The sequence below is a fragment of the Phoxinus phoxinus genome (assembly GCF_949152265.1).
Source record: "Phoxinus phoxinus genome assembly, chromosome: 5".
Lineage (NCBI taxonomy): Eukaryota > Metazoa > Chordata > Actinopteri > Cypriniformes > Leuciscidae > Phoxinus > Phoxinus phoxinus.
In genome coordinates this window covers 29942902-29958417 of record NC_136880.1, presented here as the reverse complement: position 1 = coordinate 29958417, position 15516 = coordinate 29942902, and the positions used below count along the sequence as shown (strand labels likewise).

General features: G+C 37.5%; 1 protein-coding gene and 1 long non-coding RNA gene across 2 annotated transcripts; one reads left to right on the top strand and one right to left on the bottom strand.

Annotated features, from left to right (window-relative positions):
* The first annotated feature begins 240 nt into the window (after window positions 1–240).
* On the top strand, window positions 241–12508 carry LOC306999245. The gene is made up of 4 exons (XR_013797786.1): window positions 241–510; window positions 7551–7778; window positions 11554–11629; window positions 12257–12508. It is a non-coding gene; the product is annotated as an uncharacterized lncRNA (long non-coding RNA).
* Window positions 4449–13697, bottom strand: kiss1ra (KISS1 receptor a). The gene is made up of 5 exons (XM_079613772.1): window positions 13170–13697; window positions 12270–12394; window positions 9415–9550; window positions 7522–7760; window positions 4449–4866 (listed from the first exon to the last, which is right to left on the bottom strand). Exons 1-5 carry the CDS (start codon window positions 13393–13395, stop codon window positions 4492–4494), a joined length of 1101 nt encoding a protein of 366 aa, XP_079469898.1. The 5' UTR covers window positions 13396–13697; the 3' UTR covers window positions 4449–4491.
* Between the last annotated feature and the right edge of the window lie 1819 nt (window positions 13698–15516).

Genomic DNA, 15516 nt, shown 5'->3' with positions numbered 1-15516 from the left:
TAATATATACCTGTGCCCTTCCTACCTATAATACTGTAGGTATGAAATATACAGAAATTAATTGAAGTCTGCACTGCATAAATTATAAATAAAATTTAGATGAATCCTTATTAAAGTCGGAATGAAATCAAAATTGACCATATTTACTTTGTTAGCGGATATTACTAGTCTTGTGGTGAACAATTAATCCGTGCAAGTTAATTCACAGAAAAAAATAGTTTGCCGTGGTTATCTTTAATCAAAGTCTGAAAAGTTACTTCCGGTCTGGAATGGTTCTTTTTCTGATGACGTAGGTTTGACGGCTTGGGTTGCTTAAACACTTAACCACTCCCCTCAAACCGTTACTCTGCTGTGGGCGAGAGATAGAGAGGAGGAGCGCTGAAGTAAAACCCTGCCCTCTGTTCAATATTCCGTTTCACTCGGAAATGCGTCACAACACTTGAGAAAAGTCGTTTGCAACTTCCGGTTCACGCGGACTTTAAAGCTACACAATAGCTTTAGTCAAGAGCAGTGAGTAATTTTCTCTGTTCCCTTTGTTCTCTGATTAATGTTAATGACAGACAGCATGCTGTCACTTTAAGATCTGCCTCTGCTGCATATGACGCGGATCTCACACGCACCTCCTTTTCTGACAACTCTTTACGCTCACTTAAGACTTTATTTAACTCATTTATAGCTGCTCTTATGAGGATGCTCGAAAAAACTGACATTTTGCCATAAATCTGTGTTATTGTTGTTCATTCAAACGCTAAAGAGAACTCGATACTGGCGTGCGTCTTTCTGTGCGTCGTGTGTGTCATAAGGACGTTCAAAGACAACGCATTCTCTTTTGTCTAGTTGCGCTTGAATGGTTAAAAGCATTTGCATGAATAAGAGCGTGGTCATATATAATGCTAGCTAAAAGAAAAAAAACGGATGCTGCGTTAATTGCATTAAATAATTTTTAAGCATTCAACTGTAAAAAAAGATATCGCATGCGTTATATTATATTATTCGTTGTACTGGTTGTCCTTACTTGTGCAATGACAATAAAGTTTAATCTAATCTAATAATATTATTGACAGCACTTTTCATTGATTGTTGCATGCATTTATGACACTGTCAGTTATACAGCATGGCTGTTTTGAATGTAACATCAGGCTTTGTGTAACCTACAGTACTTCTAGTTTAATCGTATCACACATGATCAAATTATACATTTAATTGACACTTGAAACTGCTGCTGACATTTTGATGATGTTTGAGGTTAAATATCAGTGTAGTTTGGGCAAATTATTTTCTGAATAAATTAGCTACAAGTGTTACAATTGTTCCCCAGTCTCCTCTACACAAACAAAAATAATTTCTTTGGGGTTGTGATATAATGAATAGAGTGACTCATTGCATCTCACTGTTTTAAAGTGAATGAAACTATTGCAGTGCTTCTGCTCCATTTACTGACCTTAGGCCAAGTCGTGGACAGATTGTTTAGCGCTTTGAAACAGCAAGACTGATTACCCACTTCCTGCCCTTTTTCCAGTGATCAAGATAATAATTGGCTGCCTGTGTAGGTGGCATCATGGGGTTATTTCCATGCTATTAGTCCATCAGTCCAACTGCTTGATTTTGCCTTGCTGTTTCTCTGAGCGATACAGTCTGCATGGCAATTAAAGATGCATTATGCAGTGAATATCAAATATCCGCTTGATGTCACTAGAGCAAATTGAAAAATTATTAATAGATTTGGCAAATTTATTTATGCTAATCCACATTGACTTGGTAAATACTATACATATATCTTGGTTTGGAAACTGATTATGCATTTATAGATATATATTTAAAAAAAATCTCGATGCAGACAGTTCATGCACTGATATTGATTATAAGATTCTAAAATGGACAGGGAATTTTAGACAGATATCTGTTTAGTCTCTTCTGTATCCTACAACATCCAGGCTAATAAATAAATAAAACAACAAATCCTTAACGAGAAATATGGAAATAAAAAGACAGGAAGAAGACAAACAAGGCTACTCAAGTACAGTCAAATTTGAAAGCAAAAATGAATTCATTAAGGCATTTATAGCTAACAGGACCATGCTTCAAAGATGCTGAATAATTTATTAATGCCAAGGTTAAAATGACAGCACTTCAAGAGCTTGAAGAGCTTAAAGAAGCTTTTAGCTACTTTGCTCTGCTTGTCAAAACATTTCTCAAATGCTAATGATAAGACATCTATTTCTGCTAAGGACAAATGTAATTAAGCAAGCTTTGCGATAGCATACGCTAGCAAACAAAAATCAGACTTAATTCCCCTTTCAATTCCTTCTCACTAAGCATGGTAAGTAAATCTACCCTGTAAATGTGTTGTATTTCCATTTGCACATGAATGAAACATTTTACCTCAATTATTACATCAAAATGATGATTACATTTAGAAACCGTTGGAAGATGCTATTCATTGAAATTCAGTACTGAAATGTTATGGCCGCTTCACTCAGAATGCGTTTTTGTGTTCCACTGCTCTGCTTGTTAATCGTCATTGTAAACATACAATGTATAATGCATAAGCACCACTTTTTTAAGATGCCCTCAAGGTAATGGTTCTCACAGAACACGTTTTTGAATTCCACTGTGCTTCTTTTCCATTGGTTTTCTATGTAAACATGCACATCGATAGTACATCGCCATGTTTTACCATTGAGCTCATGTCTGCCATTTTGTAACATCTTGCACATGACACAGCCTTCTAAAAACACGGCACTGAAGTTCGACTCTTAAAAAATCTTGTTCCGGGACTAAGGTTTCGAGACCTTGCGAATGGCTTCTTACAAGAACATCTTTGACCATTGCGTCCTTTTGTTTTTTCACGTTTTTAAGATGCTGTGTGAAGATATAGCCTATAGATAATTTATGGCCCACATAAACTTAATTTTCTGCATTCCTCTCCATCTCACGCACAGTTCAGTGCACAAGCCATTCAAAGTATACTCCTTTGGCTGTGAGGGCAGTAAGACGTGTCCGGTAGATGCACGCCATCTTGTATGCGCCCCATCCGTGCTAACATAAAATTTTGGCTTCATGCGGACAGTGCGCCGACCGCTGTGGAAGGCAGACAGCCGAAGTATACTTTAGGCTATAGGGGCTGTTCACACAAAAAGCATTTCTTTTCCATTGTTTTCTTAGTAAACATGCACAAGATGGATGTGTTTGAATGCTGCGCTTGCAACTAGTGTCTTGCGCATGACACAGCATTTTATAAACTTTGCATTTAAGTTAAAAGATGTTCAACTTTTTTTTTATTTTTATCTCTAGACCATGCAAATTTATTTTCTTTCCACTGCCCTCGTTTTTGCTTTCTTAAGCGCACAAATGCATTCTGTGGGAATGGCCCCTTATTGTCTTTTGCTGCGTGACGTCTCGTGTTTTTAAACGCAAGTTTTGTGTTAACGGCCCTTTAGTTTTAAATCAAAATTTGACATTTATTATCACATTAATGATATCATTCTATCATTCTCAATTCTGTTCACACGTGTTTGCCAATCCCCAGTGTCTATCACATGATGATCTCAATGGCCTTGGTGGCAGGTGCAACACAATATGTTATTCCAGCCCGATCTCACGAAAGTGCGTATCTATGCGACGAATGTTATTTCTCGTGCCATTTATACGCCAAAAATAGTTTTCGCGTGCATATGAGACGCACATTATGGCGTGTAATATGCACGCACTCCCCACCCCTAATCCTACCCAAGGGTTTTCAGTGCGTAGCATATGCACGGAAAAAACATTTTTGCCGTATAAATGGTACGAGAAATAACATTCGTGGTATAGATACACATGCACTTTCATGAGATCGTGTTGGTTATTCTATGCTGCGAACAGCATTCACTCAGTCTTGAGAAGTGGTGTGCTTTGAGAGAGTCTATATCTTCTGGGTACACCTCTTCAGGTTGATCCACGCCGTAGAATGTTCAGAATATATAAATATAACCGAAGAAGAGCAGTTTGGAGTGGATGTTTTGAGAGGAAGTGTGCACAGGGAGGTGTCGTGTATATGTCAAACACAATGGATGAGTCAACAGTTGCCATGTTTGAGTTAGTCAACATCCTCTCAGGCAAGCTCCTACACATCTCCGCTGGCAGAACATCCGTTTGGCTCCCCATGCTCAAACTTACGCACTGTAAAATGAGCTTTCCGTCCACAAATGTTGAAAATGCAAGCTCTCTTAGCACAGCAGGGCCACCAATAAGAGTTGAACCTTATGGTTTGGATGTTGGTTGCACAAAGGATGTAAACATCAAATTATACTATTTAACTCCATCTGTAATTATAACAGTATAATTAATGTGCACTTTTGCAGTTCTTTGCTCTCTAAATGGCCTTTCGCACCACATTAAAATATTTTTTCACAGCTCAGTGAACTGAAGATTACTCTTGTTAATGCAGAGGAAGCCTGAGCTTCAGCAACTAGTTGGCTTGTGAATTCATGGTTTAGATGTCATTTGCTCTCATTTCCTCTCAGTGTTGCTTTCCTCCGTTGCTACAAACTTTATTTCTGCATTGGCAGTGCGGGAGGCGACACTGCTGTCCCTCACTTTGTGTCTGAAGAGGAAGGGAAAGGTCTTCCTGAAAGACTTGCGGAAGCTAGCGCCCATAAAACCGTAGACAATAGGGTTGATAGAAGAGTTGGCATAGGACATGCAGTTAGCCCAAGTCTTGATTTTATATGTTGCGTAGTTGGCCTTGAAGTTGGGGTAGAAAGACTGGAACAGGACAAAGATCTGAATGGGACCCCAGCAAATGGTGAAGAGGACAACAATGACCACTACCATTTTGGAAATCTTACTCCTAATGGAGATAGTTCTCTCTGAGAGCAGGTGGACCTGAAACAAACAATGTTTTGACAAGATTATAAAAGGGCAATGAGTCTGATATGTGCTTTCATTTACAAAAAAATAAAATAAAATAATGGATCAGTGACATTTTTAAAGGCTAATCTGCATATGTTTATACATAGTGACAGTGCTCTGCAAAAGTACCTAGACTTCTAGTCATTCTAATGGTCAAATCATATACAAATGTATGTATAACTGTATGACACAGTCCTTTTTTTTCTTTTTTTTTTAAATAAGAAGGCTAGCCAACGATCAAACAGAGTAACACCAAAAAACTTTCATGGTTCAAAAATTCATTATGTACCATATAAATAATATGTAGATATTTTTGAAAATATTTGAAAAAAGAAGATCAAAATGTGTATTTAAGGTGTATAGTGACCTTAAATTCACTTTATTGCTTTTCACCTGATGGTTACACCATATCATTGATATCCTTATTTGTCACTGACCTTCCTATATTCTTGCAAAATATGAAACTGTTGCCGTTCTAATAAATAAAACACAATTTCTGTTGTAAAAACAATTGAGTTTGACCTCTGAAATTGCTAGCACATTTTCTGGATAAAGGTTCCACAGTTTAATCATTATTCATTATTACATGTTGTGAATTTATCGGCTATAAAAATGGACCGTACAGACCATTGAAATTTGAAAAGTGCTGATAAAATGAAGATAAAGTGGCAAAGAAGATAATATGAGACCAAAGCATTAATTAGAAAAAGGTTATTCCACAGTGGCCACTGCTGGTTCAATTATATGGAGACGAATGCCACATCTAACCACACACCAACTACAGAGTTTTATTCCTCAAAACTCACTATACAAGAAAAATATATATAAGACATGTACTGTAGGTTAAACATCTGCAGGCCAAAAAGCAGCATGGGGACTCAGGAACTTTGAGTGAGTGAGAGGTCACTCAGCCGTAATGTGGGGGAAAGTCTTTTTTCTCAGTCAAGATAGAGCTTTTAGGAGCTTTTAGGCTGAAATTCAAAGCGAATATGTGGCAAAGCTAACACTGCCCCCTTCTCAAAGAGTCACTATATCTACAGCGAAGTCTGGTGTTTGGCAGCATCATTCTGTGAGGTGGTTTTTCAATTTCAGTGACTGCTTATATAAAGGGAAAAGGTGACTGTGCAAAATATTGGAACATTCAACACATCTCAGTTCAATAAAGCATTTGTGGTACTACTTGAATATTGGAAGCACAGGTGCAAGTCTAAACCCTGTCACAAATATGTTTTTGAAGGCAGGATATGTCAATCGGCTCAGCAGTTGGTGAAAACAATAAAACAAAATGATAAATCTATTTATAAATGTCCATTTATTTCAACATATGATTCTTAAAAAAAAAAAAGCTATTTAATATATCACTGGTTATGTCTCATCTATCTTTAGACATGACATTTACTGGTGCTTTGGAAACGTATTTCTTTACAGGGAACCTTTACATACAAAACGTGTGAAGTCATGATAGATATCGGGCACCATGTGAAACTGAACCACACCTACATCAGATGACTTGTTAGAATGCTGTTTGCTGTGAAAACTTCCTTTACAAAATATTAAAAGTAAGAAATAAATACTCTATTTTTTTGCTAAGAATATTTTATATGAATACCATTCATTAATTATATCACTATATATATAGTTATGTAGTTCATTAAGAATTAAAGGTGCAGTAAGTGATTTCTGAGAAACACTGTTGATATTTGAAATAAACCCAAACAAACACACCCCTACCTTCATTTGCTATTAACATGTAACATTCAATTATATTCTGCTGAAGTGAACAAAATGACTTTAAAAAGATTCATTAATTTTTCTGAATGAGACTGAGTCAGTAAAATGATCCAAACTTCCCATTGCTACAGAGAATATGTAAGAAAAGTGAAGATGACGAATGAACAAGTAAGAAAAACAAATGTAAAAAAAAAAAAATATATATATATATATATATATAATGTATGTATATGTAGTATATGCAAGCAAAAGTTTGTTAGTTGCCAGACTGTCCTGTTACTATAGCTAAAATTTAGAATCTGTGAAACATATAAAAAACAATGTTACTCGCATATGGAGCAGAATCAACGCAACCTCTGCATCCATTTTCAGGCCTTCCCGCTTCCTGTCTATCCAGCGTTAAAAAACTTTTGTTATTTTAGCGCAAGTCCTAAAGCTCTTGCCTGATCATAACCCTTCTTTTTCCAGTGATATTCCTCTGACCTTTTCTCTTTTGTAATGTCTCTCAACCATCTCCCTTTCAGTCTTTCTTCAAATCTCCCTCTTGCTCTCTCTCTACTCCCCCTTCATGAGTGTATACGCTTTAGTTTGCTTGTGGTGCTTGGTCAGATCCACTTGCAACAGCATTTCTCAGAAATCTCTCACTGCGCTTTTAAAAGTAGAAATTCCAGTAATCTATTTATTTATTTATGTATGCATGTATGCAAGGCACTGTTTTTTATTTTGGCCTTAAATTACTTTTATTTAACCAAATAAAAGGTGACTACTACAACTACTCTGTTTTTACTGTTGAAGAGAAGGAAAGAAACAAATATATTTCACAACCTCTCGTAGCACACCTGAATTATAGATTAAAGAGTGTATAGCATTTTATATATATTCAGTGGAGTGTCATACCTGATGGCTGTTATCCACTGGTTCCACAGAGGCCTGTCCCACTCTCTTCAACATGAAGGAATAACAGAAGGAGATGGTAATGACAGGCAGCAGATACACCGCTATGAACTGATAGAGGATGAAAGCCTTCTCAGTGGCCTTTGATGGAAACCTCTCCATGCAGTATTTTCTTGGTCCATACCAATAACCGTCCTCAAGCCTCTGGTACAGGAAGATTGGTATGGAAAGAATGAAGGAACCTTGTTGCATAAGAGAGGGTAAGATGAGAATTTAAATGCACGTTCATTTTCAATCTTTTAAATAGTATTCTGGGTGATGAAATGCAGTTGAGTGCTGTTGTCATGCACTTTGTTTAAAAGCATAAATGTGAAGCTTGAATTTTTGTTGAAGCTTTTAGCCTACATTAATTTTTCAGTAAAAATAAAGTTTGCTTTTTGAGCTGTATTGTCTCAACTGTTCTTTTGACGTGGGGCTACTTTTAGGTGGATGGACCTCTGGTTACATTATCGATGTAATTTGGTATCCTTGTGTGAACATGCAAAACTTAGTAGTTTTACATGGTAATGACGAGTTAAAATACATTTGATAACCAATCCATACATATCCTGTGGTTCTAGCATGTTTTTTGTAAATGACAGCTTTAAAAACTTTTATATACTTTTAACTATTTATATATTGTAAATATATTTGTATAGTTACATTTTACTAATATACAGTGCATATACATTACGTCAAAAAGACTGACATTATGGAATATCACTTGGGAGCCCAATGATCTTTAAGTGGTAACAAAACAAGCCAATGGACATTGGCGAGTGAGATTTGCATGACAAGCCACTCCCCTGGACATACAGGTTATTAAGCTTGCTGGCATCTCACTCATTCAGCTTTTTGCTTCGGAGCCGAGTGGTTGTTTGTCAGTGCTCTGCCAATCTGCCTTCATTTACGAGAGGAGACGTTCTGTCACCTTCATTTATGTAACGCTTTTCTGTGTTAGAGAGAGGGCAAACTCAGCCGTTAGTTTCGCCATAAACACATTACGCGAGATGCAAGCCTAGATAGTCAGCCCCTGTACTGGGCTAGATATGTGCCATGTGTATTCTTCCAAGTCACGGTTTCCCTGTCGGTAAACCTGTGTCTTTCCCTGGGCAGATTCCACTTTGCCCCGTCTCTCCATCGGCAATGGTTCCGTCCATTGATCTACCACAAACCTGAATGAGTGAGTTGCCGGCAAGCTAATATACCCCTTATGTCCGGGAGAGTGGCTTGCCATGCAAATCTCACTCGCCAATGTCCATTGGCTTGTTTTGTTACCACTTGAATGTGATTGGGCTCCCAAGTGAGATCCCATAACTTCAGTCTTTTCTACGTAATGTCTCTGTTCCTTCCTTCAGAGAACGAGGTTTACAACAGTTAGTGAGACGATGTCAAGGCTAGAATAAAGAGATTCTATTTTCATACAGAACATGTTTTTGTGATCCGTTGTGCTGCTTTTTAATTGATTCCCAATGCAAACATGCGCTAGATGGACGTCGTTGATAGTTGCTCGGCTAGATTTTAAGACTTGTAACGGCTTGCACATCACACTGTGTCTAAGAATTTTTCAAATGCGGCTTGAAATGCTGCCTTTTCCATTCTGTTGCACTAAGCCTCACACAAACATGTTCTGTGAACGCTGCCTATCACAACAGTTGCATGCTAGCACATGTAATATAGCCAATTTTCAAAGATTTATTACACTGTGGGATGACTTGAAATTATTTGTGATAATCGACAGCAGATACTGTGGAGATATTGAAATAAGTGTAGGGATGTGGGGTGTCACCTTTATTGATATTAATGACACTATAGAAAAGCTTTGTTTATAGTGTATAATTCTACTAAATGGCTTACCGATCCAGATACAGATGCTAACAATCATTGCGACACGAGGGGTCCGATGATGCAGGGATTTCAGAGGATACACAGTCACATAGCAACGGTCTCCACTCATCGCCGTAAGAGTGATGCACGTCGCCTGTACGGTCACCTACACATTGCCAAACCTTTTGTTATCATGTGTTCATATCATTATCAGTAACATGCAAGACAGCCATGCCCCAGAGCGCTGGAGTAAACAAAAAAATGGGATTTAAGTAATCTAGCACATCAAAAACGCATAATGCTTTCAATATATAGGCCCGTCTTTAGCTCATCGCTTTTTGAATTAATTCTAGACAGAAAAAACAGCCCCATTCATTTGTGGTTTGGTCTGGTGAATTAATTGAACTGAAGGGCCTGATTGCTAATCTTAAATTAAAAGAATTAGGTAGGAGGAGAGGCTTTAGAGAATAAAGTCAACCATTGTGCTGAGTGTTTTATGCAAGCTTAACTATCCCTTAGCTCTTTGATGCAACAGGTGTGAACAAAGAGCCATTCCATCCCATCATCTTTTGTATAAGGTATCTAATGATTAAACCAAAAAATGCGTGCATAGCCTCAATCTGAGGAAGCCTGTGTTTATGACACGAAAAGCTTCACGGCTAGGAAAGACCAAAACCACAGCTGGATGTAAATACAACTATGAATGAAGACTTGTGAATTAACCATAGACTTTCAGTAGATTTTCATGTACAAACAGTATTCAACATATAGATGAAACAAGTAACTATTCATATGTTTAATGGGATGACATCCCTTTTGTTGCATATTCTTTTTTCTTTTCTTACGTTTTTAATGGTTCTATAAACATACTGTGTCCTACTTTTCTCTTTGGCCAATGCAGTCTCTCATGAAACGGTGAATAAAGATTGACTCACATCTTCTATTATCTACATGAAATGAGGGATGAATCATAATGTTGAAATGCCACACAAAAATAAATTCTTCCTCCATGTGTACCCAAATGTAAACACACACACACACACACACACACACACACACACACACACACACACACACACACACACACACACACACACACACACACACACACACACACACACACACACACACACACACACACACACTGGAATGGAATGGAACTGTTTGAGTTCACAGAGGATTACTCTTTTATGTATTGCTGTTGAGAGAGACTGCTTGCCAAGCTATAATCTACAGTTGCTACTTTTAGTTACTCCAAAACACTAGCATTGCCAGCACTTTTAGCCCACATCCCCATTGCCTAGTATTAAAATATTTAGCTCACTCATTGTTGTCGATTTGCATTAAAAGCACATCTGTTACATAAGGTCACAATAGTTTTAGAGTAAAATAATTTTATAAAAACTATAGACGCCTTTCTGTCGTTTCCTTTTACCTATTTTTTTCCCCAACCCCACTGAGAAAACGTGCACGTGGTGACGACATTTCTGCAAAATTATGTCATGCTGCTGCTTCCACATTTTGCAACATTTTCAAAGTTAAATGTCCAGTTATTGGCACCAAAAGGGCAAACAGATGAACGTAAGTCTGCGTGCTAAAAGGTTAAAATTAGTTTAAAAAAACATGCTACCTAATCTAAAACCCTTCCCTAAGCCTAACAGATAGTATTAACAAAAGAAAATATAAGATTGAAAAACCCATTTAATCCACCATTAAATTTTATATTGGCTCTTCAAGCTCTTATTGTGACTGCCGAGAAAGTTTATTATTTCAGAAAAGCTTTATACTGCATCTGCAGATTAAATGATGCAAAAGTCAAAATGTTTTCATTTTGTTTTCATGTATTATGGTAAATTATGGGTGATTGTGCAAATTATTTAATTATTAATACATTATTAAATCTAAATTATTGTGCAAGGAACCACTCGAAAAGAAGTCTATATTAATCAATAATCTGCCCCTAAGTATCATTTTTGTGAAAATAAATCAAAGTTGTTGGTGGTTTACTGCCACTAGTGGACATTTTAGCTGGACACTGCATTGATTTGTATGTAAAGGTAAAAAAAAAAAAAAGTAGATAGAGGCACATATTTTTAAATGAGTCTGGGTTGGGTTTTTGTAAACATTTTGTTTAAACATGTTTTTTTTATTATTTTTTTTTATAACCAGAGTTCCTGGAGCGGCATTCTCTCTGCCAGACAGTCAGAATGTGCTTGTCCAGAGAGCTACATTGATTGTGAAAATGGTGAGGAAATCAGAAAATGTGCGATGATTAATCTCTACACACCCCACATACCAAAGCAACTACTGTACGTTTGTTTCGAAATGTATCTTTAATTTTTGACATTTCAGTTTTGACATCTCTATACAGATTGTCTATCTAGACTATCTCAATCTAAGAATATTTTTTTTATTAAGATATGCAAGATACTTGTGCAGAATGAAGTATTTATATACAAGACAAGACAAACATTTTGGTCATGAACATTTGGTCATGCGACTTGAGCTAATTAATTTAATTGCCAAATAATTACATTATGGTGTGTCCATCTTCGGCCATCCCCAACTCTACAACACGTTGTGGCTTCATTACCCAACACAAATTTTCTATTAAAAATAGGGACTATTGTCTTAATCAGTGTATACATCCATTTTTTTGCTGGTTGACACTGGCGGGTTCTCTATTGAAATGCAGAATCCTTTCAGCATTGGTCTTACACATTTATTCCTCCTACTTTGTACTTCGCTGTGGCTTTGTCGGTGTGGCCATTGTCCTCAATAACATTCTGAGATGATGCAGCAGAAAAAACATTTGCACTACACAACAGAAAAAAATTATCTTGTTTTTGAACACTACTCTGTTTTTCCTTAGGTGCTCTCCTTACCTGTTGGAGAAAAGCAACAAATTTGCACATGAAGTCCCCAAATATCCAGCCAGGCAGGGGGTAGAGAGTAGCAGTGAACGGCACGCAGCATAGCAGAAAAATGATGTCAGTGGCAGCCAAGTTAGCTGAGGAATTAAATATACGTGTAATGAACGATCGGTCTCATCTTAATAGGTATGCAAAATTGAATGTGCAATGTGAGGTGGCAGTGGCACTGTTCGTATTATTGTTATCTCCAAGGGGTTATTCAATTATTCAAATATTGTGAAATTAAAATAATCTTAAGAATAATTAGAGACAGAAATGGTGGAACATGCAAGGATATTTGCAGTGAATGAAATACAAAATTCTCTCAGCAACACTGAAAATTGATGTTAATCTGACTGCATGTCATGCTATGATTGATAAAAACTCCTTCTGCAGTGTTCCTTGAGATAATGCAATAATTATTTGTTATATGACAGCCCGTCATCCTGTGGCTAATGAATAATTTTCCACAAATATAATGTCAATAAGAGATTGAACTTCAATTTGTTTCCTGTCACAGCAATTCCTGTGCAAAATTAGATTAATTTCACTATGCTTGTAGTGTACTAAATAATCGTATAAATTACTTAATAATTTTTTATAATAATTTATGTATAGCTCCTTACATATAAAATTAAGTTCAAAGTAGTGAACAATAATTTTTACAAGAAATAAAGCATAAAAACAACAAGAATGATAAAATAATTTGAAAAAGATGCAGAAAATAACAAAAAATAATACACTTACAATAGCTTATATTATTTCACAGCAAAGAAATGTCTTTAGAAGCTTTTTAAAAGTGTAAATGCTTATAGAGCTTGTCTAAGCTGGTGAAACGTTGTACAGAAAAAAAGGGAATTGGCTGAAACTCACCAATGTAAAAGTTAGTGGCCGTCCTCATCTGTCTGTGCTTGGAGACGACATATATCACCAGTGAGTTCCCGATCAGCCCCACCAGCATGATGAGGGAGAAGAAGAGGGGCACCAGCCAAGCATCCGTCAGGAAGGGGTGCTCCTCGTCCTCAATATCCTCCACAGAGGAGTTTCCAATGGAGCTGTTCAACAGCTCACTTGAGTTCCAGTCTTCACTAGGAAACATGATTTTAGAGTTAAGAAAGACCTTAAAACAAGATGAAAAAAGTAAAGTTTCTTCTTTTCAGCAGTGACAAAATCCTCATCCTCACTAATCCAAGAAATATTAAGAAAAAGCCGTCTGAATCTGGCGCTGTACTTTCATAAATCTCATATAGTCACTGAGGGAGTTTTGTAGGTTGATGGGTGTTTGAGGGAGATGATCACCGCAATTTGTCTGACTTCTCTTCAGCTCTTTAAAAAAGGAGCCATGCGAGCAGTATCCACTCAAAGACAGAGTGGTTTCGCTCCCATTGGCTTTATACACAGCCTGAACACACGTGGGCAACAGAGTGATTGTAGAATGAAGAACTGATGTCAGGTCGCCTAGCAACAATTTTAGTTCACTTTCTCTCTCTCTCTCTCTCTCTCTCTCTCTCTCTCTCTCTCTCTCTCTCTCTCTCTCTCTCTCTCTCTCTCTCTCTCTCTCTCTCTCTCTCTCTCTCTCTCTCTCTCTCTCATTCCACTGCTCTATGTGCAGAGAGAGTAAAATATAAATGGTATTTACCCTGCAATATACACATAGCCTAAAGATACGCAACCCTGTGCAATCAAAGAGATCAATGTGGTACAATTTGTTCTAACTATGACAACACATATTTCTTCCCTAGAAATTATTGGCCACATCATGTAAACACGCAATTACCACTTCTTGGGACTGTGCACTCCGCATCATGGCAAATTTCCATGTAGGGTCTCCTTTGTTGAGCTCACGAAAGTTTTTCCTCCTTACAAATTGATATACATGCACTTTTGGTGCAAATCGAACCAAATTCAGACTATGAACGAGCAATTCAATCAGACCTAAGTTCTGTGAGAATAAGCCCACAATCATGGTCTGACTGCTCAGATAAGAGCACAGTGGTCCCTCTGAACACTGATGAAGAACACTCCCGCAATATATATTCAGTCAAATTCAACAAGCGTTCTTTGACCCCCTTACAGTGCCTATAATTGCACCCATTTAATACATGAAAGAAAGTGCTTATTATAATCAGAATTGTTTTTGTTTTTAGAAAAGTTCATCATTTGTTTTTCAAATTTAATTAAAATATTAAACCAATATTACACAAGCAAGTGGTGTTGTTCGACATATTAGAGCATGTATAAAAAAAATATTACAAGGATTAGTAATACAATTAGTCTGTCGCATCATGTGGATGGCAGGATATTTACTATAACATTCACCCTTATATTGCTATGCAGTTAATCATAACATTAGACTGTCATTTAACTGTAAGAATTATTGCAGGAACACTGCATAGAACCTCTTGAGCGAGACTGCAAGGTTAAATTGCTGGAACTTGAATACTTACTAATAAATAAAAAAATCATAATCACAAATTAAAAAAATGTTATAGCTCAATATATTAAAGTGAAAGTGACAACCCATACTCGGAATTTGTCCTCTCACACACACACACACATTAGGAGTAGTGAACACACACACACACACACACACACTGCAAACTGTGGACGCACACGCCCAGGGAGTGGGCAACCATTTTTGCTGTGGTGATCGGGGGTTAGATGCTTTGCTCTGTCACAGTCACCAGCTCAGTCACAGTCACCAACTACTACATTTCCCAGCATCCCTCCTGGTCCCCACCTGCACTCAGTCAGCCATCACCACACCTGCTGCTGATCATCACCAGATACTGATTCCCTGCACCTGCACATCAACCTGCATTACCCTTACATCAGTGTCTTAAGAAGAAGAAGAAGAGGTCTCGTCAATGTTACGAAAGTAACTACTACGTAAACAGTCAGACTTCTTACCTGAACACTCACCTGAGACCGTCCTGTCAAGTCTCCTGTCCGTCATCCCGATCCATCCTTCACCTGCACAGAGAATCCAGTCATTACCAGCTAAGTCTCCATCACCATTCGTCAAATCCCCATCCTCTGGTTCCTGCTGTTTCCCCACACTCTGCTTCAATAAACACTGTTTGCTCATTACCATCTGTCTGTTGCCTTCTGTGTGTGGGGCATGCTCAAGGCCACCTCAGTCATTTCCTGCTGGTATTGAGAATCGAGCCCGCAACCTTCGGGTTACTAATCTGACTCTCTAACCACTAAGCCACACTTA